Source organism: Colletotrichum scovillei, assembly GCF_011075155.1.
Source record: "Colletotrichum scovillei strain TJNH1 chromosome Unknown Contig00011, whole genome shotgun sequence".
In the NCBI taxonomy this organism is placed as follows: domain Eukaryota; kingdom Fungi; phylum Ascomycota; class Sordariomycetes; order Glomerellales; family Glomerellaceae; genus Colletotrichum; species Colletotrichum scovillei.
Window position 1 is genome coordinate 1,420,655 of NW_023336269.1, and position 23,653 is coordinate 1,444,307.

Sequence of the window (23,653 nt, forward strand, 5' to 3'; positions counted from 1 at the left end):
TCTACGTCGTTGCCATTGAGTCTTGGTTGCCTTTTTGGGACCAGTAGAGTGAAGGTTATGGTGCATTTGGACTTTCGTAGTCTCCAGTAGAGCGAAGAATTTCGCGTAAAGGTCGAGATGGCAAAGAAATGCTGCTTTACAAATATCACGGCGTACAGCCAAGGTCGCAATTGCATTGCTTTCTTCTCATCAGACTTTAAAGTTAAGGACAGACTTGCGACTTGAGCAGCGCCTGAGCGATGAAAGCAACCGAAAAGACGACAGACTCCTTCCAGGAGCATGTCTCGGGACAATCCAACAAGCCTCTCTCTCGACCACCTCACTCTTTGGAGGCTGCTCAGGTTCTCGAAGAACTCCATGTCGACGTTACCAATGGGTTAGACCCCGACGATGCCGTCCGTCGGTTGGCGGAATTGGGGCGCAATGAGCTTCGTCAACAAAAGGGCGTTCAGCCTTTGAAAATCTTTCTCGAGCAGATCTTTAACGCCATGACTCTGGTAAGTTGTCTCTCGAGTCTAATATAGCCAGAATCTCGCTTGATTGGCTCGTGGAAATGCAAAACAACACGAGCTAACCATCGAAACTTGAAAACAGGTCCTCCTACTAGCACTCGGCGCAAGTTTCGGCATCCAAGCCTGGATCGAAGGCGGCATTCTGGGCGGCATCATCGTTCTGAACATCTTCATCGGCTTCTTCCAGACCCTCCAAGCCGAGAAGACAATCAACTCGCTGAAGAATCTCGGCAAGCCGACATGCAAGGTCGTGCGTGACAGCAAGACGATCGAGATTCAGACGGCGGACGTCGTGCCGGGAGACGTTATCGACCTGAATACGGGTGACTCGGTGCCGGCGGATATCAGACTCATTGAGGCAGTCAACCTGGAGGCGGATGAGGCATTGCTTACGGGAGAGTCCGCGCCTGTCTCGAAGATGCCCAACTCGGTGTTTGACGAAGATACGGGCCCTGGGGATCGACTTAATGTGGTGTACAGCTCCACAGTCATCACGAAAGGTCGTGGGCGCGGCGTCGTGTTTGCTACTGGCATGTTCACCGAAATTGGTCTCATTGCTGGTGCATTGAACGGCGGCTCGGGAGATAAGTCCCGAGTGAAGCGCAACGAGGATGGGAGCGCTTCGGTCTTTGCGTACTTTGCTGCTGGGTACATGGCTGCCAAATCGTGGATCGGCGAGTTCCTGGGACTTACCATCGGCACGCCGTTGCAGAGGAAGCTCTCTCAGTTATTTCTGTGGCTGTTTCTGTTTGCCATCATCTGCGCCATTGTTGTTCTTGGTGTCAACAAGTTTGACTCTCGCAAGGATGTGATTATCTACGCAGTCACTACCGCGATTGGGACGATACCTGTTTCTTTGTTACTGGTCCTGACTGTCACCATGGCTGCTGGCACCAAGAAGATGCTCGAGAGACACGTCATTGTTCGGAATCTGTCCAGTCTAGAAGCGCTTGGAGGAGTTAGCAGTAAGTGGTCCATCTCCTACTGATCTCGGTGGAGCCTGTCTTGCCTCGTCATTGTTTAATATCTAACCACCGTATATCTCAGATATCTGCTCCGACAAGACCGGCACGATTACCCAAGGACGTATGGTCGTCCGAAAGGCATGGCTTCCGGGCTGCGGCACGTACTCTGTCCACACCACGAACGACGTATACAATCCTTTTGCTGGTGAAGTCCAGTTTGCAGCTGGGCAACCAAAAGATATCAGCTCTGTCTCTGAGAAAGAGCACGATCAGAAGGCCGAGCCGATTGATACGCACCATGAGCCTGCGACAAAGCCTGCTCTGCAGTGGTTCTTGAATGTTGCGTCGCTGGCGAATCTGGCAATGCTGAAGCAGAACGCCGAGGATCCCACCAGCTCTGGGGAGTGGACGGCTAGCGGGGCACCCACCGAGATTGCTATTGAGGTGTTCGCGTCTCGATTTGGTTGGAACAGGGTGCAGCTGTCCCAAAGCTCAGAAGCTTCTTGGAAAGAGATTGCAGAGTTTCCTTTTGACTCGGATGTCAAAAAGATGTCTGTGATCTTCAAGAACGTGGCCTCGAAAGAGATTCATATTTTCACAAAGGTAAGTCTTAGCTGCACAAATTGATCAACGTATATCTATAATACTGACTAACATGACCCTACAGGGCGCTGTCGAGCGCGTCTTGAGCTCTTGCAGCACTATCGCGTACGGCGACGATACCCGCACTCTGACCGACCGCGATAGAGAAGACATCATATCAAACATGGAGGTGCTGGCCGGCCAAGGTCTCCGTGTTCTCGCGCTCGCACATCGAACTCTTAACAGTGACCTTTCGGAAGCCCAGTTTGCAGACGGCAAAGCCACCAATCGCAACAACTTCGAGACCGATCTCACCTTCCGCGGCCTCATCGGCATCTACGACCCTCCCCGTCCCGAGTCCCGGCCCAGTGTTGAAATGTGCCAAGGAGCTGGCATCGTCGTCCACATGCTCACCGGCGACCACCCCCAGACCGCCCGAGCTATCGCCACAGAAGTTGGCATCCTGCCGCCACCCGAAAAGCTCCGGCTCCTCGCTGCCGATGTCGCCGAGGCGATGGTCATGCCCGCACACGATTTTGACGCCTTGACCGATGCCCAGATCGATGAGCTGCCACAGTTGCCTCTGGTGGTGGCGCGATGCGCACCGAGTACCAAAGTTCGAATGATTGAAGCGCTTCACCGCCGCGGTCGGTACGTAGCCATGACTGGCGACGGAGTCAACGACAGCCCGAGTCTGAAGCGGGCCGATATTGGCATCGCAATGGGTTCAGGATCTGATGTGGCCAAGGAGTCTTCGGACATCGTTCTTACGGATGACAACTTTGCGTCCATTTTGAACGCCATCGAAGAAGGTCGACGGATCTTTGATAATATCCAAAAGTTTATCCTCCACGTCTTGGCGGCGAATATCGGGTTCGTGATTGCGCTGCTTACGGGGTTGGCGTTCAAGGATGAGACTGATACGTCTGTCTTTCTTTTGTCGCCTGTGGAGATTCTGTGGATGTTGCTTGGTACGGGTGCTTTCTGTGAGACTGGGCTTGGATTCGAGAAGGCGGTGCCGGACATTCTTAACCGACCGCCACAAAATGTGAGCATCCTACCTCAACGTGTCTGTGGAAGTAGCAAGTTGAATACTGACAATGATATCCCAGCTCAAATACGGCGTCTTCACGCACGAATTCATCCTCGACATGGTGGTCTATGGACTCATCATGGCAGGCTGCGTTCTCGGAGCCTTCACCCTGGTTGTATTCGGCTTCAACGGCGGCAACCTCGGCATCGAGTGCAACAACGCCTATTCTACAGCCTGCGAGCCCGTATTCCGTGCTCGCGCCACGAGCTATACGACCATGACCTGGATCTTCCTCCTCTTCGCATGGGAGCTGATTGATTCGCGGCGGTCTCTCTTCTACATGCCAGCGGGTTTCAAGGCTTGGGGCCAACATCTGTGGGGTAACAAGTTTCTCTTTTTGTCTGTGACGGTTGTCTTCTTTGTTGTGTTTCCCACGCTGTACATACCCGTGTTGGATCATGTGGTGTTTATGCATCATGGAATCAGCTGGGAGTGGGCGATTGTGTTTGTCGATGTTTTCATCTTCATGGCTGGTGTTGAGGCGTATAAGTGGGCGAAGAGAGTGTATGCACGGAGAATGGTAGCCAGGGTCGACAGCGGATTTGCGGAGTCGAACGGAGCTCAAGTGTAGAGTTGTTTGCTCGGAGCCAGAGATAGTTGTGTGTAGACTTTGTCAATGTTGTCGGGGAAGGTACTGGGCGTGAGCCATACCCTGGGTCGTCTCTTCTTCTTCCACGTCTTCTTCGCTCTTTGACTTCGTTCCCATTCTCTCTTGAGCTTCCTCTTCTCTCAGGAATCTCCTCGCCTCCATGAGCGCCTTGCCCAAGCGATTCTCGCCCCAATTCGCCTGGTTCACCATAGCCTCATCCGCCTTGAACCCGATGCCCCATATGCGATCAGTCCTCGATGCCTCGACCAACAGCCTTTCCCCCGTTGACATCAAGATCGCCTTGAGATGCGGATTCTGCCCAAACTTGGCAATGCTGCCCATCTCCACGACCTTGCTCTTGACCTCATCCCACATCGCGTCGCTGAAGCCCACGGTGCCTTTGCCGAGCTTCTTCTGCTCCTTGGGATCCTTCTCCTGCATGATACGCGCCTGCCGCTCCGTGTCGCCAAAGTAGGCTGCCTTGCAGTACATCATGAATTGTTCCGCGCAGGTGACGGTGATGCTTCCGTACGGGTCGGCGGGGTCGACTTCGCGGCCGCAGAGGGCGGAGATCTCTTGCTTCGACACGGTGAAGACGGATGGATACCATTGACAGAATTGGTGCCATGGCCACTTCTCTTGGGGCATGTGGAAGAAGACGGGCAGACTGGGGTCATCGGTATCGAGAGGATCGAAGGATGGCTGTTTTTTGCTGGGCTTCTTCTTTGCGGGAGCCATTATTTGGAGTTGTGGGACTGATTCTTGTTTCGACGTGGCTTTCCTTCATTCAAGATCACAATTTGCTGTCTTGTTGTTCCTTCCTTCCTTGGGCCTGAACATATACACAGAAGGAGAGAACCTGGAGCCATGTGAAAGACCACAACATCAGAAAGGTACACCTTCCGGAGAAAGATGTTTCCTTGATTGATGACTCCTCGCCGTTACATACTGAAAGTCAAATTGTCAATCAAGCGCGCCCACCCAAGCCACACGAGAGTAAAAAGTTCACGCCCCTTTCAGCTGCCAACGTGTTCTACGAATACCTGGACCTAGGCAGAAATTCGGAATGCAATGAATACAAAGACGACATTGAAACATAGATAGAGAAAAACCATGCAAATCACTTCTACACGCCCAATTCCTAAGTTCTAGTGATGAGTGGTCGACTAAACGCCCCCATTGTCAGAAAGTCAGGATGTTTAGAATCATGAAGTATCTAGGATCATCGAGCCAGTACCTAGGGTTTTTGAAGTGGATGTGTCACTCAGAGACGTAAAAGTCTCCATGCGGAAATCTACTGGTACTAGAATTATGAGGAGGCGTTCATCATAGATTATCCAAGTATCACTAACGGAAATACAATGACTTGGCATCCTACGAAGGTTGCAGAGTGAGCGCTAACCCTTTAAAAGGGTCTGTTTTGCTCGACACTCATAAGGCAAATGACTTTGGCCCTTTGAAGACCAAGCTTCATCTATTTTATCGTGGCAAATGGATGATATATATTGATACTGCCTTATACACGAGTGACCTCTTTCTGAGGACCACTAGCACTAGGATCACCGCGTGCTTCTCTTCAGGGCATATGTGGAAGACCTGAGGAAAGACCACTGATAATAACACCATCGGTTGTAGTCACCATTGCTTTAGTAGTAGAAAAGGGAAATTGATGGAAGAAGCACTGACCTGCAAACTAGGTACTGTGATGCGCACCGGCTTGGCTACAGCAACATACATTTCAACTAACTTAGAGAGGAACCTATGGATTATAATCACCTTCCACTTAAACCAACATCGCATCGGATCTCGCCGCCGTGGTTACACGAGTCAGCCCTATGGAGCTCGGAATGACTCGCAGACCCTCAACCCTTGCGGGTAGTTGGGCATACCAAGACCGAGTTCCCGAGTGGGCGAGGACTTGGATCGGAATGCCACGATGGAAACTGGGTCTAGTTTCTTATAAGACCACTTCAGAAACGGATCTAAGCGGATAAGCGTAAATATTAGGTGAGAAATGGGACGAGGTGCCCACAGTTGCATGTGGTGGGCAGCACATTTCTGGAAATGCGGCCGGAGGTCCGTGTGACGGTTGAAGATTGACATTTTAATAAGGGGCTGCTCATGGGCATCACGACAATGTGAATTCGTTGGAGGAGGAGCTTGAAGTCTGCAGTCTCGCCATACGTTGGAACGTCACTTTTTGCTTGCCTTGTGACGATGAAGTCTGTGTATAAGACTTGGACCTTGAGAAATGCTCTTAGTTTTCAGCGAGCAATTGTGAATATGAACTCTATGTCGTTTGAGTATCCATCGTACTGCAGTAGTGCTGTGCAAAAGAAACAACGAAGAAGCTCTTAGCAAACCTGCTCACCACCTGCTTCTTTTCATGACTCGAGATGCCTGATCTGGAGGGTGCTGATTTGAACAACTGAAACGCGCATGCCCTCGATATTCTTGGCCAACCTGTCAGGGGGAACTTTTGAATTGAGCCTCCTGCCAGTTGGATCGTGAATAGTGGTTTAAATGGGGGAGACTTCCCAATTTTGTACGTCAATGCAACTCCAGACTTCCTTTACGGGATGCTCCCCAGCTACGCCCCTGGTTCCAACGTGGAGAGGGTCCTTTCATTCCTGGTATCTTAAGCCGATGGGATTTGACATGTCAGAAACGTGGCATGCATGTGCCGTAAAGTCCTTATTTCTCAAGGTGCGCAATTCCCATGCTGTGGCCCGGGGGGCACCTTTTTGGGTAGCTTCAAAGTTGGTAACGAGAAAATCGGGAGCACTTTTGTCGGGCACGCTTTAATTGCTTCCAATCAGCTTGCCAGGAGGCGCTTGTAGACGGAAGACTCATGGGGGTTATGGGTATTTGCCTATCAGGCGATCACACTGCATTCCCTTTTTCGAGTAGGATATCTGGAGCATGGCAGATTGAGTTCAATAACTAGGCAGGCTTCGGATTATTGTGAGATGGATGGAGCCACTCGATGAAATGGATGTGAGTCTAAGTATAATAGGGGCTTCAAGCCCATCTTTTGGTTCAGAACTTGCAGGCTATCCCCAGATATCCTTATGAGCCATCGCTAAAGTCGTGTGATCGATATATTCTCTGATCTCTTTACTGCAGTTTCCTGTAAGCCCCAAATACAACAATATTGATTTTCCAGAACGTTGAAGCTGACATCATGCCCTGAAATTCAGTGCAAGAACCAAGATGAAGACGATCGGTGCACTCCTCCTCGCCACTCTGGCCAGCCAGGCCTCGGCAGCGGTCCAGATGGAAGTGCGATTCAGCGACAGGATGATCGACGTCGGCAACCTCGACCTTTTCGCCGTAACATGGCAAACCATCTACGGAGAGACCGGCAACACCAGAGCCATCATGACGGACCGCTCCGCCGGCGCCCAGACCAACGAGTGCACGCACGCCGACGACTACGACCCGGACGTGACGGTGCGGGTCAAGATGAACGGCGCCTGGGGCAAAACGCCAGGCCTTGAGGGCAACGAGATGCGTGACGGCCTCGTCCAGTCCATGTGGGAGGTTCTCAGCAGAGTCTCGGACCCGTACGGGTACGAGGTCTTCAACGGCTGCCGGGGACTGACGTGGATGGAAAGCGTCGGGTACACGCCCGACGCGGCGTGTGGTCCTCAGAGTTCGAGAAATTGTCAGTACGCCTGCCGCAGGGAGAACTCGCCCGGGTTGGCGCAGTGCATGAACCATACTTGGGGCCACAAGGTGCCGTCGTCGCTGCGGGTCACGGCGTACATTGACGGTCAGCTGCAGCCTGATGACTTGATTATTGAGTTCTCTGCTACTGCCAACTCGGAGAGCGGTGGATGCGGTTGGGTTGGGAGCATTGCTGGTGCTCTTGCTGGATTCATTCCTGTTGGAGGCAAGCTGTTTTCCAAGGGTATTGAGATCGGTTGCAGCGATTGAGATTCACTTGCCAAGTGAGTGATGGAACCTTGGTCAAGTTGATGCTGCTATTTAATATCAGACATTTGTCAACCTTTTAAGCTTAAATTCGCTTCATGTTGATCCTTCATGTGACCCATGTCAAATAGCACTTACCAAAGTCCCCTTGGCGTGAGATCCAGGTATCATTGTTCAAGATTGCGGTTGCATCGGCAGATTCCAGCAATCAAAGCTGTCCATTTTCTCAAGGATCTTATAACACGGGGTAACATTGCGTGATGATTGGGCTGCGCCGGAGCTGATATCAACCATCAGGTTAGATTCTTATCCAGGCAACAACATGAAAACCACCTAAGATTCCGCGATTCCCTCAATTTTTGCACCATGACAGTCCCAATTCAAGATCATGGTCACTTATCCAATTCTCACTCACCTTCACCATGCCAACACCTACTCTTTCCGGGACAACGCTCCTCAACCTGGGACCTCTAACGACAATATGGACAGCCCCAGCATCATGCGCAACCTCGACCCCAACCCCGGCGCTAGCTCGCAAATTTGACCCGGGCGTGGCATACTGGCAACAAACCTGCGAAGTTGACCGCGACCCATACGACGACTGCATCCCCTCCGGCGATGCCATGAACTCAGAATACCACGCACGCCAGACCTCTACTGAGCGGTTCCTCTTCCACTTCTCCCCGGGCAGTCAGTGTCCCTCCGGGTGGGTTACCGCAGGCTACGGCATCCGCGACGAGACATCATCGCATTCGTTGAGCGGCGTCTTTGACGACCCGACGTTGACCTTCGACGCCGGGACGCGCACGTCTGTTGCGTCGGAGATCAACTCCACGTTTGAGTTGAGGGCGGATTTGTTTATGTCTGCGATGGAGCCTTCGGAGACTGTAATCGCGTGTTGTCCGAGGTAAGTTCAGCACCCTTTTGAAGTTGGCTCTCCTTCTCGAAAAGGTCTGATGATGTATTCTTGATTTCTTAGTGGTTATACTGCAGGATTGTATGGGAACTGCTACTCTTCGACCGCCAGAGAGGCCTACACGGCGTCTACAGGTTGCAAATTGTACAATGTGAATGATGTGGAAGTAGTAGATCGCACGTTCACTTTCCACGGGAGAGTCGTCACAGGCAGCTCCATATCGATTAAGGGCTCAGTTGTCTCTTTGCAACCGAAGACAGTGACGATCGAGGCAAAGGACAGCACGAGCTACGTTGGCGCGTTGATCACCCCTGCAATCACGCTTGTGAATAGGGACCCTTCTGGGGATGTAGTTCAGACCTCGGCTGCTGGTTCTGGAGAGACTTCGTCCACGGGCCCGAATGAGACGCCCAGCTCTGAAGTTCCCTCCAGGGCCGCCGGCTCATCTATGGTTAATAGTGTTATGATGGCTGTCTGGGGAGTTGCGGTAATGGCGGGTGCCGCTCTCATGGTGCCTCTTTGATATTAACAAATCCGCCGGTCCCACAAATGCTTTCTTTCTCATGAACCTGCATACATTAATCACATTACATACTTGGATCGAAGTACAATTATGAAGACCGATTCCGCTCCGCCCTACGAAATAGTTCTAGTCGAGAGGTCCGGCCGAGTCATTTACATAATCGGTGGACCCTCCTAGCTCAACTCTAAGTGGACAACCCCAAAATGCACGCGAAGCGAGTCCCATCCCTTTGCGGAGACGCACACAACAAAAACGTAGCAAACTCTCTCACTTCTGCTCACTGCCAGTCTGCAGCAAATGACAAAAGGGAATCCAAGGACCGACCGCGATTCGAACGCGGGGCCTAGAGATACTTACAGCTGAGAAACTGCAATCTCTCGCTCTACCACTGAGCTATCGATCCAAGTGGTTGTTGCTGGTCTTCCTGGCTCGTAACTGAATTCATGGATGCTAGTTTTCTGCAAGCTTCTGCAAGGGAGGATTTCCAACCCACAAACAAACGAGCTAACAACTTGCCACTTTCGCCGTGTTCCAAGCAACGAGGTTGGTTGACAAAAGACTATGCTGACGTCTCATAGAGTCATTGACAATAACAACAATAGCAACGGAATTACTCACACCCAAACTCTGGTGTCACCTGGAAAGATGAGTCAACAGCAGAACGAACAAAGACGCCGGCTCCTCGGCTGACGGACTTGACCGGGACGGACATGGACCCATTGGAGGGGCTGCTCCACCGGTCTACAGCAAACAATACCTAAGCCCCAATCTGAGCGGGAATCGTCATCCAACAGCGGTTGCTTTCGTAGCTCAATTTGGTCAGAGCGTCCGACTTTTACGAGTAAAAGATCATCGGAAGGCTGTGGGTTCGAGTCCCACCGATCGCGTCTCTTCTTTTGCATTTTGAGATACTTCACTTCTCGCTTGCGGCATCCTCTTTTTTGGTGTTGTGACTGTCCAGCAGTTGGCAGTACGTACTGGCAGCTAAGGTACTAGCAGATGGATGGAGAGGGCTTGGTTAGGCTCTGAATGCGCATCAAATCGTAACTCTGTGCCTCGTGTCAAGTGCTCAAAGGCATAACGGAAACCTCAATCATCAATACTTGAGATAAGTTGAAAGAACTCAAACGCCTATCAATGTTTGCATTGTTGCATGCTTTCTATCACTTCCATCAGAGAGCCGGACGTGCCAGTTCATGGCCGGGCTTTGCCCCACTTCCGACGACCTTCGACTACCAGCATATCTAGCATCTTAGGAAGTCGTCCTACTATCCATGAAGGAAACAATCGTCGAGATTGTCTACCTTAGTCATCTTGAAGAAGATTGGGATTGATCTATACCAACCTTGGCCTACAAAAAAAAAGACCCCTACCAACTGAAAAGCCATCTATTCTGCATCAGACTAGGATCAAGTCACGCGGCACGACCCTCGAAAACATGCCGCGACTTTCCGGCACTGCAAACGTCCCAATCCGCTCGAATGCACCCTCATTCCGCGGCGATTCTCGCAAGACCAGGCCTACTTGCATGTGGTATTCAGTATGTGCGCAGGTACACGACTGCTCGACTGGTCCCTCCAGCTCATGCCCAACTGGCGTCATGACGCCTAGCAGCATAATGTAGCATTTGAACCCCTCACTGGCTTGGAACGAACCGCGAAGCCTCGCGCAATCCGGCAGAAACCGGAAGATCATGTGAGAATCGCAATGTAAGGGATCACCGTCGTAACAGCTAAACAGGTGTGGGATTCGGGGCCTTCTGCCCATCGGTGGCACGGCAGTGACCGGTAGAATCGCCGCTTTGGCTTTTATGCGGTAGTTGGTGGCTAGCAGACTATCGTCGGATCCAGGCAACTTGTCGTAGAACATCTCCACTGAGCCGAATGACATACTGCGATAGAAGGAGTCGAATGTGTAGCCTGGCGATAGACTCGAGGCTCCTCCAAAGGTGGTCCCCTTGCTCAGAACCATGGATGCCCAGGACCATGACGGGATGCGATTGGTGTGATGTCGATATGCGTCTGGGATAGATGTTGAATCTTGGTCAAGCTGGTTTGGTTGCGCCCTCCCAGGCGGCAGGGTGGTCCATAGAAGGTCAAGCGACAGCTGTTCAGGTGTGTCTACTGCGATGCCGGCGAAGTGGGATCTTCCATTGAGGCGAAGGATGTGTCGAAAGAGGCCGGCGACAACTGCCAGCCTCTCTTCGGGGTCGGTCGGCGTTAGGGTTTTATAAAGCCTGAGCACATAGTCGGGAGACCCGACGGCGCCCCCCGACCCGACGGCCCCGCGCGAGATCCAGGTGGGTTTCTTCAGGATGTTCTGTACAAACTTTTGTCCTTGCCCAAAGTACATTGGGTTATCGCACTCGCATCTGGGTCGTTCAAGGCAGTCCCACACTAGCTCTGACTTATGCAGATAAAGCACCCTGCGAGACAGCAAAAGGCGCTGAAAAGCAGGGGCATGCTGGAAGAGTCCATGGTGTTCTTCAAACGCATTTGATTCTTCGTCATCATCCATGGGCCGTAGCAAGGTCTTGTTGGCGAATGCCGCGTGATACCAATGCATACTCTGCCGAGCATAAATATAGTGTTTGCGGCCAAATTTACTGACTTGGATGGCAAGGGATTTACCCGCGTTTTCGACGCTGGCTATACTGTTCTTTTCGACGCTGGCTATGCTGCTCTGTCGCTCGGGGCCGAAACTGCTCAGCCTGAGATCTTCCACGCTTGTCAAGGCGATAGTGAGGTATGACCGTCCAAAGATGATATCCTCTCGAGCCAAGTGCCAGTTTACGTCTTCTTCGATGTCTTGAATGACGCAGAAATCTTGGACCCAAGCATATTGGATACCCAATTCGCTAGCGATCGTCATGGTTTCTTGCAGGGCCACAGGTAGTTGCCACCACTGCAAGCACATTTGGCGCTGGTTGAAGTTTTCCGAGGTTGTCAACGATGAAGGAGCCGGTAACGGACCGGTGTAGCCGTGGACGACGGTGATGTAGGGCCCGGAGACTGAACAAGAGTTGACCACTTTGATACCATTCCGCGGGCATTTACCAAGATCCAGGAACCGCCGAGGAGCAAGACCGGGCTCAGACGGGTACATCCTCGTGCCGCATGCCTCGTGTGTTGCGTTGCATTCATCGACCCATCCACGGATCGTGTTCTGCCGATGTTTAGAGTGTAGTTTGAGAGGAATCTCATTAGAGATTCCGATAGACTTCCACGGCAGCGGCTTGCCTGCGAGTATGTCAATATCCATCCCCAAAGCCCCCTCAAGGTTCATCACTTTCTCACCTGGTGTCGTGAACAAATCGACTAGGCCCTTCACGACAACGACATTGTTCGCGGAGTTCCGATATTTGACAGTTGATTGGACAGAGATAGTCTCAAACAGGTAAATGATGGCGTATGAATCATCAAGCATCAGCCTCTTCTTGGGAACGTTGACATTATTGGCCCAAAAGATGGCAACTTTGATGGCGTAACATATTTGACATCCTTTCTTGCCGGCCTTAATAATGCTCCTGAGATCGCAGGAAAATCCCCTGGAGTCGCCCGATTCAAGCAAATGCGCCTTGCCGAGATCGAAGCACACCGTACAAGGCGGCCGCTCCTGAGCAGCATTGGGATGGGCTTGGACCCCGGTGCCGGACATCGTGTATTCTCAACGTCGACGTACCGCCATTTAGTGGCGATGCGAGATGGGCTAGGCAGCCTTAAACGGCGGCAGTGGTCACCAGACTTTGATATTGATCAGAAGTCCTGAGTGAATTTGTTGTCGGGATGGAGCAAGCCGGCAGGTTGCTGTTTGAGGTTGTGCTTTCAGGATGGGGATGGTTGCAGACGTGAAGTGAAGGTGCAAATCGTCCATTCGACATGCCCATGGTTGGGTGTGAAGACTGTGCATCGCACTGTCCTCATGGACTCTCGCTGACATAAGGCGAAGCCCCACTGAAAAGGGGCTGAGGTGGTCCTCGCTAGGTGGTTTCTCCTTCACGCGACTCCGTCTCAACACCTCCATATGTCAAATGCTGTCACACTGCATACGTCACCTAAATAGTGTTCTTTAGCGGCACATTCAAGAGGGAACTAGGGACAACGGTGCCGCCAAGATGAAGTTTCGTTCCAGTCGGAGGGACTGAAGTGTCGTGAGAATAATAAAGTCTAGTTAACTTGTCTATGGTATCTGTATGCTAGTCCGCTTTTTGTTGAATTGGAATGAATCCATTACATGCCTTCTCTATCTCTCACACTTTCGACACAGTCTTGCCATCGGATCACCTTCATGTAAATGCACTCAATGATGGCGATGACAACCATGCCGCCACCGAGGCCTATCCAGGCACCATCCAGCTCTAGGCCTGGTGATCCCAGCTCGAGCCAGACCGCGAGGGGTACTGCAGCCAGATAGTTCACGGCAAACACGACAAAAGCCGCGACCGCCTGCCGGCCAAGACCCCGCAGCACGCCGTTACATCCGCTGATGATGGAGTCGATGAGCTGGAAAGCCGCGACCGCAAGCATAGAATCGGACGTGAGCCTTTGGACCTCGGCGTCCTCGGAGAATACAAGGGCGAGCTGGTGGCGGAATAGGAAGATTAGAATGGCATCCAGGATACCGACGACGGTAAAGACGATGGCGTATACGGTCGTAGCTCGCCGAGCGGTCGCTACGAGCCCGCCGCCGATGAGGTGTCCGATACGGGTGCTGATGGCAACCGAGATTGAGAAGGGAATGTGCCACATGACGACGGAGATGGTCGTCAAGATAGTTTGTGCGGCAAGATGCTCGGTGCTCAGGTAGGATGTGCTGAGCGTCAAGATCTCAAAGGCAGCCCACTCGCCCAGGTTGACAGCCGATCCGGCAATGGAGAGTCGCACCGGCACGCTCCACTCAGTGAAGGCCTTGCGAGAGAATCCACCCCAGCACTGGTGCGACCACTGGCCCCAGACGACGATATAGATGAGCAGAAGGACGGGACGCAGGTCGTTGGCCAGCGCCTGGCCCAGGGCAGCGCCTTCCAGACCCATGTTCAACTTGAAAGCGAACAGCCAGCTGAGGAGGGCGTTGATGGGAGCGCAGATGATGAGGACGACCATGGCGCTCTTGAAGTCGCCCTGGGCCTGGAGGAACCTCTTGAGGGCTTCGAAGCCGGCGTAGCCGGGCATACCGATCAGACTGACACGCAGGAACGTGCCGGCCTTGAGGGCCAAGTGGTGCTGCTTGACGAACAGAGAGAGAACCGATGGCGAAAAGACCCAGAAGAGCCCAATGGGGACGGTAGCGAGGGCCATGAGAATGAGCATGCGTTGGACATGAAGGCCGACAGCGGTAAGGCGACCAGAGCCGTGGGCCTGGGCGCAGAGGGTATCGAGGGCCGTAGCCATGCCTTCGTAGATAGCTAGGCCGATGATGTTCATGGTCGTCAGACCAATGCTAGCGGCGGCGAGGTCATCGGCGCTGAGGTGGCCAGCCACGAATGTCGTGATGACGGTGAATGAGTACTGTAACAAATAGGTGGCGATGAGCGGTAATGAGTACCGACAGAGGAGCCATGCTTCCGACAGCCAACCACCGCTACCCGCCGGTTCAATGTCCGGCTTGTGGTGCGGCTGATCCGACAGCAGCGGCGTGGTCTCGCCGGTGCGGTCGTCTCGGTCGCGGGGGTCCATGGCGGGGGGGACGGCTCTACTTTCGGTCGCAGAACGAGGGTGTGAGATGACACGGGAAGGGTAGGGCGGAGAAAAGGTGAGGTGGCAGGTGTTGGGTTTTCAATTAAGTCTTCAAGGTAGCAGCCAGGGGCCCAGCTGAGGATTTTAGGTTCCCGTAAGGTTTGCTTTGATTAGCCCAAAGCTGAGGTGCATCAGAGGGAGTCTGTGTGTTCTTCCAGGATCGTTGCCCGCCTTTGTCTTCTTTTTCTTTTACTTTCTCCGTCTGGATTGGTTGGTGTCAAACGCGTCTTGGGATCGGGCCGTTCTGCACCGCGAATGCGAGGGATAATTAGGGATGGAAATGGGAAGGACAAGGTCAGGAACACAGCTTACACAACTGTCCGTGCGACTGCAACAAGAAGAGAAAGTTTTTACGCCGGCAATGCATTCCGACTCCCGTCGACTCCGGATACTGTACGTACTCTAAGCGGATCAACTGGTGGGTCCGTCTCCACTACTCCGGATCCCCGAACCCGCAGCACTATGTAAGGTAGGATCGCGCCACCTCGGGTTACCAGTGTGAGATCTCATTCGCTCACTCGCTCTCATCAAAGTTCCCGTGCTCGTGTACGCGAATGAAATAGAATGACTTGTCGCAGATTCTTCAGCGTCTTGCAGGTCATATTTGACTCATCCAATTGAATTTGTACAGCCAGGAACATAGAGTTGTGAGATATTGTGCTGCCAAGCTCACTCATGGCTGATTCCATCTCCAAATCTAATGAGATGAGTCACGAATTCCTTTTCCCTCCGAAAACTATCCGAAAATACGGAGCTGTGATTCGAGACCAAGAAGATTTCCCCTCAGAGCTCAATTGACATAGTTGGTCTCGTTTGTCATGCAAATGATCAAATGATCTCAATTTACAATCGCAAGTCAGTCTCAGCAGACTTCATGGACCCCTCTTGTGAGTTCGATCTCCGCCTTTCATCAGAAGACGCCCCAAACTCTCCATCTTCAGTCAATTTCCTCACACTCTCACTGCGACCGAAATCTACTTTCTCTGCATAACCGTGGACCCCGCAACCGATCGACCAGTCGGGTACTCTAGCCAAACCAGCCCTCGCGATCCTCGAATCTCCTGCGCCGCTCGCCAGGTGAGACCCCGGTCTCGTGTTGGACCCGCTGCCGATCGGCAAACTCGTTGGTTGAAGCCTACTGCCGTCTCTGCCTGACGAGGCCAAATGGTAAGGTGCCTGGATGGCTGCCACGGAGGTAGACCCGAGGAGGCTGTCGATGACCCCCTTCAGACTTGGGATGCATGCTGTGAGTATTGACATGCCTAGTGAGACTTGCAACCAGGTAAAGTGATGTACAGCGTGCCATGTCGCGTCAGCATAGTCTGTAACCATGGCATGTGTGTAAATTAGTCTCGGAATTGTGATTATGGGAATGCTGTGCGCAAGATTTGTCAATTAATACAACTTCGAAGTGAAATATCGGAGCAACTTAGATGATGCGCGTGGTGAAGAGAGCAACCACCATTGCCTTTCTTTTCAACGTAGTCTGCACTTTCCACATCATAGCGACGGGTAGCAGACATAAACAAACGTCCGTAAGGATGTCCATCACGCCGTTGTAGAGGAAAATACCCTCTCGGCCTGGGCACTTCTCACCAGCAGTGGCAAGCCACGGCTGCGGTAGGGAGCATTGAAAGGTCGTCGTCATTATTCCCGAGATGCCCCAAGAAACGATGGCACCGAAGAGTACCTTGTTCGCAAGATTCAGTCGTCCGTGATTATTGATGGAGTGGATGAGGAGGCATAGTGAAATTTTCGTGCTAGCGGCAATCGCAATCGCAAGTAAAGAGGAAACGTAGAAGAGCTATGATCTTTGGTCAATTTCGTCTCTGGTTCTGCTCTTGCTGTATGACGACATACCTCGTGAAATGCCTCGAGATCATAAAGCTCCACTACATCTTGATGATGGCCTAGTCCATGGTTGCAAGCAATGATGATGCAGACCGTCTGGGAGAGAAGTAATCCGGTCGCGGCTAATAGTATTACATCGTGACTCTTCAAAGAGGTGATGTTGAGACGAATTATAAGCTTCAAAGATATTCCGACGATGGCGTAAATGAGGAAGATGAGCGAGGCGACAACGACCAGCGCAGCTTGATCGTCTCCCGTCAATGCGTAAAATGGAGGATCTGGTTGAATGCCGACTACCATGTTTGGCTGGCTCAACAGCTGGATCTTTGCTAGAGGAATTCAATTGAGCCTCATAGTCGTTGCTTTACTGTTTCTTTGATGGGGTTGCAGAGTGTTTGAACTTTGTAATCAATGAACTACGAGGGGAGGGCGGGCCCATGGTCATTGTTTGGGTAATTCTTCATCGATCCAACGACCCGGGGTTCTGACCAGAATCCGGAATAGTTTGCGAAGATCTATACAGTAGCTCTGTGCCGTGTGTCAAGCAAAGCAACCAACACCGGGTCTATAGCAGGGTCGCTTGGACCGAAAATCCTAGTGTGTGAATTCTGTCAGGTATTCAGTGAGTTAAACATGTATGTGCACTTGCTAGATACAGGTAATACAGTACGGGGGGGTCCCCTACGATGAGGTCCTCTCCCATGCGAAAGAAGGGTGACAGACTGCCTACCCAACCTTTGGCATCATTTTATAGGTAAATTCCCTCCATCAGGTTCTCAAGAAAGGCTGTCTGTGTGCGCGTGGTTAAATTTCGACTGTGGTTCTGTTACTCGTTGCAAGGATGGAAGCGGAGTTTGCCTGTGGGACAACATCTGATGTGACGAGAAGTTTCGTGATACATATGATGTGGAGTCAAAGGAGTAAATGAGATGTCGGGCAATTAGATTGAACTCATCTCGAGTCTGGTTCATAAGACTAACCTGGCAGGTTTTGTTGGAACTGTTGGAGACATCGCACTTCATGTGTTCGTACCAAGACTCCAGTGCGTAAAGTTTGAATTGGTAAGGTATATCGTAAGCTTCCGCTCGTAACTTGGCAAAGTTTGCTCTCCTACTTGATAATGCCCAATTAGCGTTCACGGACACACGCCACGCAGGAGACAGCAGTCCCTAACCCTAGCCACATGCAAGCATCCAGACCATCGTTATGAGATCGATCGATACGTCGGGTTGCATTCTGTGCAGGCAAGCTCGGATAATCGGACCAAATTCACTTGGGGTCGAAATGCAATACCCGCAGGTAACTTAGATATCGATTCCCTCACCCTGAGTCGTGATGGGGGATCGCACGGAGAAGTGACGAATACATGGGAGCAAAGGCGCGTAACCCTGGTGTCCGGGCATTCTTCAGCCCATGACTAACGAAGTGATGACCACAACGGAATCTGACCAGCAGATACCATATGTGATCGATCTGACTGCAAAGTTTGGAGGGTCCGGTGATGCCAAGTAGCTCCGGGAACGGTACGGGTAGAGTCCGTGTGGTCGAACCCCTCCCGGCATGCAGGAACCCCGGCTCGAACCCACCGCGGAGGCCACCTGTTGGTCGGTAACAGTTCCCATCAAGGAAGCGGTGTTTGCTTCAACATGCATATTCAGCGGAACCTAGTCCGAAATTTTGATTAAATCCTCGTTGGTTTTGATTTTCATCAGCCAGCCGTAACTGTAGACTCCCTTCACCAATCATTTCCCATATTCAGAGTGGCCCATCTATCTGCCAGCTTACTGCGGCTACTAGGGTTATTGTCTCAGATTTCTCTTGTCTGTGGTTACACCTGCTGATAATTATGTGCATATGGTGCAACATTTGGCCAAGGCTGTGGAGGTGCTGCCCGGCTTTTCTGATTTTACCCAACTCGACCCCTTGAAGAGACTCTTTCCTGTGCCGAGGATCGAAAGCATATACTTCATCCTTGTTTTTACATCCAGAAAGCTCAGAACGCTTTCTTGTTGTTGACTTCCCTTCCAATTCTGCCTCAATTGGTCTGTCGAGCATCTCATCATGGCTCCCACAGAAGCAATCGAGCTGGAGCCCACCGCCAAAGACGCCAGTCAGATTGACGCAAACGAGTCAAAACATGGATCCGAAGTCTACAACCAGACGCGGACGCGGAGAGTGTTCTCCTTCTCCCAGCTCTTCGCATTTTCGTTGACCTACATGGCCTTATGGGAAGGCATGTGCACGTAAGTAAATTGCCGATTCACTCAAGAGATTCTCGGCCTTGGTCTAACCGAATCCCAAGAAACATGTACTTTGCACTCTACAATGGCGGCCCTCAAACGTTCATCTTCAGCTTCGTCATAGTGTTTTGCGGAGCCATCGCACAAGCCGCTTCGTTGGGCGAGATGGCCTCGATCCAACCCGTCGCCGGTGCCCAGTACCACTGGACGTTCCACCTCGCCCCCGCACGCGTCAAGCGCTTCGCTACCTGGATCCAGGGATGGTCGACGTGGTTTGGTTATGTGTCGCTCCTTGCTGGCATCGCGAACGTCACCATCATCCTCCTAGAGTCTATGATTGAGCTGAACCATCCCGACTATGTGCCGGGAGGTTGGCACACCTCGGTGCTCGTCATCGCCATGTGCATTATTCAGGGTTTGATGAACACGTACTGCTTTAGAGTGATCCCGTGGGTTGAGCTTGTGGCTGGAGTCCTTCATGTCTGCTTGTTCGTCGTCTTTGTCGTGGTTTTGGCCGTGATGGGGACTCGACACTCGAGCAGCTTCTTCTTGGAAACCAACATTGCGTCTGGATGGACGGATACGTTCATTGCTTGGAATCTCGGCATGCTGACCTGTGTTTGGAGTTTCACCGGTATGACCAAATCTTTCAAAGATACTCCAACGTTTCAACTAACAATCTGTCCAGGTTTCGACAGTGCCATTCACATGAGCGAGGAAACCCGAAAGGCCAAGTTTGCGGTCCCTCGCGCCATGTTCTGGTCCATCTTCATGAACGGATGCCTTGGCTTCATCATGGTCTGCGTCATTCTCGTCTCAATGGGCTCGATTGACGATGCTCTCAACTCAGCCAGCCCAATTCTCACCATTCTTCTCAGCATTACTGGTTCCAAGGGCGCCACGACGGCCATGATCACCGGCCTCTTTGTTGTTTCCTTTAGCGTCAACTTGGCCAACATTTCCTCCGTATCCCGTCTCACTTGGGCCTGGTCCAGGGACGGAGGCATGCCTGCTTATCTGGCATACGTCCACCCAAAGCACCGTGTACCGATTCGCGCCATTATCGTCACGGTGTTCATTGTTTGTGCTCTTTGTCTTCTCAACATTGGAAGTTCGAGTTATGTTGCTTTTGGCGCTATCACTTCCCTCTCATCCATGGCTCTCTACCTCAGCTATGCGATCGCAATCAGCAGCATGTTGTACGCTCGTTTCTCTTCCAAAGGAGGTGTTGAACTAGGAGAGTGGAACCTTGGTCGCTTCGGTCTTTACATCAACTCATTTGCCTTGGTTTACACCCTTTATGTCATTGTATTCCTACCTTTCCCTTCGACGATTCCTGTAACTGCAGAGAACATGAATTATTGCGGACCAGTCATGGTCTTCGTCCTGCTGGTTGCAGTAGGTCTGTGGTTCATCAAAGGGAAGAGATGGACTGGGCCAAATCTTACAATTTTGGATCTGGTCATAGATAAGTCTTGATGAGAACAGGCAGCTAGTCTCAAGTTATTCCAACTACGTAATATGTACAAGAAATTGAAGTTTAGTGAGAGCAACCTCTAGTCAGATAAACCGTCCTCTTGAAATCTGTGCTTCCGCAAAGCCCGTCGCCTCCTGGCTAGTAAACTCTCTGAGTCTAAATGTCGAGAGGATGGACACAACCCGTGACTCCAAGTACAGAAAGGGTGCTGGGATATCCTGCAGATGCACTCAGCCCATTTATACAGGCTAGTCGGTCATCGAGTTCATTATTCAAGGGAACTTGATGAATACCTTGAGCTCCTGTTGATTGCTCAACCGCTCATAGTATGTAGGGACTTCCTCAATGTCGATAGATGCGCTAGCCACGAAGCCTGGTTTCGCAATACCTCTGGAAATCAAGTTGACGAGCTCCCCAGCGACAGTCTCGGGATCTGCGATACCACCTTCGTATCTGATACCCTTCGAAAAGAATTGGGTGAGGGGAAACGAGACTTCCGGCGTAATTCTCTCTGCATTCGGAGCCAAACCAGTGTTTAGTTGGGCCAGGTAGATTCCAATCTGGCCAATCCCGCCACCTGAAGCGACAAGTTCGACCATCTGATTCAGCACGATGTTTTGCTGCATTGTACCGTTGGCAGTAATGGCTTCCATGCCGACAGCGTCGACGGCCCGGATGACACCACCAGGCTCGTATGCGAGAATTTGCTGTACGGGATCGCTGTCCATGAAGTTGATTGGCACGGCTCCGATGGATGCGGCCTTCTCGAGTCTCATGGGGACATGGTCTACGCTGTACACCCGAGATGCACCGCGAAGTATGGCGGAGTACGCGGCGAGCAGGCCTACAGGACCGGCACCAAAGACAGCAACAGTGTCACCGGGCTCAAAACCAGACTTAGTGACAGCGATCCATCCGGTGGAGAAGACATCGGAGACGGTCAGGTAGTCTTGTTCGATGCTGGTGTTGGTGGTCTCGGCGGTCAGGGGGACGGGGATAAGAGCCATATCAGCGAACGGTACTCGGGCGTAAGGAGCTGGTCAATCATCATTAGTAACGAAGATTCGAGGGCTTTTGAGAAGAATCTGAGAGCGTAAGTACCTTGGAGACCTCCGTTAAGACCTCCAAAGGGTAGGCCCATTCGAGGTCCAGTCGCAACTCCCATATCAATGTGTCCAGTGGCGCCATTATCTGGAATGATGACATATTGCCCTACTTCCAAAGAAGATACACCACTACCGATGGACTCAATGTATCCCACTGTACAACTGTTAGCTTTCATGTGGTTTAATAGGACATCCTCTTGCCCGAGGAGTAGGTCCATACTAGCTTCGTGACCTAGCGCCCATGGTGGCTCCCCTCCCACATAGCCATGATATCGGTGGAGGTCTGAACCACAAAGCGCCGAAGTTGTGATACGAACTACTGCATCAGTCGTATTGATGATGCGTGGCATCGGGAACTGATCGATATGAACTTGATACGGCCCCGTCATGACGGCAGCGCGCATGGTGCTGTTGAGAAGGCTAAGCGACATGGCGTTCAAGTTGAGACGTCTTCTCGAGGTAAGGAGCTGTCAATGATGGTTGATTGATATTTTCGGCCCACCAGCCAGGCAGCATTTGATATTAAATAGTGAACAAACCTCGGTCTGTTCGGCGCTTGTCCTCGGAGGTTCGGAAGTCAACTTGAGGCTCATGATCTGCAGAGCATAGCGACGTCTGCATTGGCATGACGCGGCAGCAGTAGCTGTTCTTGGCGACGAATGATACACGTCCAAAAATGTGATTCTATCATTTGTCCACTGATAGTGATGGTGCCATCGAGGGTGAGAACGGACCGAGGCCGTACCCACCTCCGGATTTAAGCATATATCAACCCAAGCTTAGTTCAACATGTCAGCGCGGTAGTTCGCTCGGTATCGCATTTGGCAATGGCCCACTTGCCCTAATACAAGGTGAATCGAGCATAGAAGGGCATCCCATTGGACGACCGCATAGATCCTTGCAGCCGTCTTTCATAGCCGCTGTAGGTAAACAGGAAACATTGCTTGCCAGAACAACTCCTTGTGGAAACTTGAAGATATTGGGATGAAATTTCGATCCCCCCACATCGGGTTGCCCGAATCTAAATGAACGAACCAAGGTATTATTTGCCCGAAAGCTGCGCCGATTCCCGAAGTCCGTTTCTTGCTGTTCGCTATTCATGCCAACCCTCGGAAGTCAACTCCAATATGATCGGCAGCCGAGCCGGACTGGGCGATTCAAAGGCTTTACCTTCTTCGGGCTCAAAGGTAAGAATGTCGTAGAGTATTATTATTCCAAAAGCTGGCTGGTTGTACTGCGTGAAGATCAGATCTTTTGCGCAGGGCAGACGGAAGTGAAGCGGTCGGTGCCGTGTACTAGGTGTGGAGTTCTCTCTTGTAGCTCGGATAGCATACGCGGTTATGCCATCATCGTGGCTGTGCTGGACTGTTGTTTTCATCGCCAAGATGGAACAAGCCTACAAGCCCACCGACCCTGGGCAGATTATTCAATACCCTCAGCTCCTTCTCTGTATCCGAACCTCACACATTCCCATTTGTGCTGCATAAATTCGGCGGCTGGCTCGATTCGATACGATGTATCGATTCGCAGGTAACGGGGAACTCCGATGAGATAAGGTGCTGGCCTTCTGTACTTACATCGTCGTCGCCACTGCTGCGCGTTCCAATTATGCAACATCCCTATTCTACTACGCCTAGTCTCTTTTGTAATGGAATGCCCCGATGTGAACAAATGTTCAATGCCTACAGCTCAAAGAGGCAGCACGAGCTGGCGTGTACATTGCAAGACCCCATCGCTTACTTGCAAACGTTCTGTCATTAGTTGCAGCTATCATCGGCAAGAGCGCAGCGTTTAATCCAGCCGGCCTTCCCGGCTCCGACTTAAATACGGGCCCGAAGTCACCCGCGAGCCCCACTCCCGACCGCAGGTCTCGATTGATGATGACCTTGAGGTTCACGTTCATAGTCGCAAAGACAGGCGCAAAGTGAACTGCCTGTGGGCTTGAAATTTTGAGTAACTGTATCTGAGAAATCGGACAAATGCGACCGAAAAGATAGGGAAATTCCCAGATGATTTTGAACTGAGGTATGTTTCTCGCAGCGTGTAAACAGAACGACGGCCTTTAGAGGCTAGTGAACACAACTGACGAGTCTGTTTACGCTCTCTTGGATATTTCAAACATAATTGC

The 23,653-nt window shown here is 51.6% G+C and overlaps 9 protein-coding genes across 9 annotated transcripts; 4 read left to right on the forward strand and 5 right to left on the reverse strand.

The window, feature by feature from the left end:
• Positions 1-239: 239 nt before the first annotated feature.
• HER10_EVM0002110 (potassium/sodium efflux P-type ATPase) lies at positions 240-3,723 on the forward strand (the record flags this gene model as incomplete). The annotated part of the gene is made up of 5 exons (XM_035471836.1): positions 240-497; positions 595-1,477; positions 1,560-2,080; positions 2,145-3,107; positions 3,172-3,723. The coding sequence occupies 5 exons, from the start codon at positions 240-242 to the stop codon at positions 3,721-3,723; spliced, it is 3,177 nt and encodes a 1,058-aa protein (XP_035326589.1).
• Positions 3,724-3,765: 42 nt separating this feature from the next.
• HER10_EVM0001261 (uncharacterized protein) lies at positions 3,766-4,479 on the reverse strand (the record flags this gene model as incomplete). The annotated part of the gene is made up of 1 exon (XM_035471016.1): positions 3,766-4,479. One exon carries the CDS (start codon positions 4,477-4,479, stop codon positions 3,766-3,768), a length of 714 nt encoding a protein of 237 aa, XP_035326532.1.
• Positions 4,480-6,954: 2,475 nt separating this feature from the next.
• Positions 6,955-7,680, forward strand: HER10_EVM0010618 (uncharacterized protein; the record flags this gene model as incomplete). The annotated part of the gene is made up of 1 exon (XM_035480071.1): positions 6,955-7,680. One exon carries the CDS (start codon positions 6,955-6,957, stop codon positions 7,678-7,680), a length of 726 nt encoding a protein of 241 aa, XP_035327242.1.
• Positions 7,681-8,099: 419 nt separating this feature from the next.
• Positions 8,100-9,116, forward strand: HER10_EVM0002386 (uncharacterized protein; the record flags this gene model as incomplete). Its single annotated transcript, XM_035472101.1, has 2 exons — positions 8,100-8,584; positions 8,657-9,116. 2 exons carry the CDS (start codon positions 8,100-8,102, stop codon positions 9,114-9,116), a joined length of 945 nt encoding a protein of 314 aa, XP_035326611.1.
• A 1,210-nt stretch (positions 9,117-10,326) lies between these two features.
• HER10_EVM0007689 (uncharacterized protein) lies at positions 10,327-12,932 on the reverse strand. Its single transcript, XM_035477236.1, has 2 exons — positions 12,413-12,932; positions 10,327-12,355 (listed from the first exon to the last, which is right to left on the reverse strand). The coding sequence occupies exons 1-2, from the start codon at positions 12,771-12,773 to the stop codon at positions 10,515-10,517; spliced, it is 2,202 nt and encodes a 733-aa protein (XP_035327013.1). The 5' UTR covers positions 12,774-12,932; the 3' UTR covers positions 10,327-10,514.
• Positions 12,933-13,011: 79 nt separating this feature from the next.
• Positions 13,012-15,132, reverse strand: HER10_EVM0007461 (MATE efflux family protein). Its single transcript, XM_035477016.1, has one exon. It carries the CDS (start codon positions 14,789-14,791, stop codon positions 13,346-13,348), a length of 1,446 nt encoding a protein of 481 aa, XP_035326994.1. The 5' UTR covers positions 14,792-15,132; the 3' UTR covers positions 13,012-13,345.
• A 562-nt stretch (positions 15,133-15,694) lies between these two features.
• On the reverse strand, positions 15,695-17,002 carry HER10_EVM0001832 (uncharacterized protein; the record flags this gene model as incomplete). The annotated part of the gene is made up of 3 exons (XM_035471567.1): positions 15,695-16,226; positions 16,333-16,655; positions 16,712-17,002. 3 exons carry the CDS (start codon positions 17,000-17,002, stop codon positions 15,695-15,697), a joined length of 1,146 nt encoding a protein of 381 aa, XP_035326566.1.
• A 1,761-nt stretch (positions 17,003-18,763) lies between these two features.
• HER10_EVM0003436 (uncharacterized protein) lies at positions 18,764-20,421 on the forward strand (the record flags this gene model as incomplete). Its single annotated transcript, XM_035473111.1, has 3 exons — positions 18,764-18,945; positions 19,005-19,576; positions 19,631-20,421. The coding sequence occupies 3 exons, from the start codon at positions 18,764-18,766 to the stop codon at positions 20,419-20,421; spliced, it is 1,545 nt and encodes a 514-aa protein (XP_035326699.1).
• A 270-nt stretch (positions 20,422-20,691) lies between these two features.
• Positions 20,692-21,956, reverse strand: HER10_EVM0003291 (alcohol dehydrogenase GroES-like domain-containing protein; the record flags this gene model as incomplete). Its single annotated transcript, XM_035472973.1, has 2 exons — positions 20,692-21,455; positions 21,521-21,956. The coding sequence occupies 2 exons, from the start codon at positions 21,954-21,956 to the stop codon at positions 20,692-20,694; spliced, it is 1,200 nt and encodes a 399-aa protein (XP_035326688.1).
• Between the last annotated feature and the right edge of the window lie 1,697 nt (positions 21,957-23,653).

Bases quoted from the DNA above. Each gene is read 5' to 3' on its own strand.
- HER10_EVM0007689 (XM_035477236.1), bottom strand. From the start codon at position 12,773: ATGTCCGGCACCGGGGTCCAAGCCCATCCCAATGCTGCTCAGGAGCGG. The intron at 12,356-12,412 runs GTGAGAAAGTGA...ACATACTCGCAG, and splicing joins CGATTTGTTCACGACACCAG to GCAAGCCGCTGCCGTGGAAG.
- HER10_EVM0007461 (XM_035477016.1), bottom strand. From the start codon at position 14,791: ATGGACCCCCGCGACCGAGACGACCGCACCGGCGAGACCACGCCGCTG.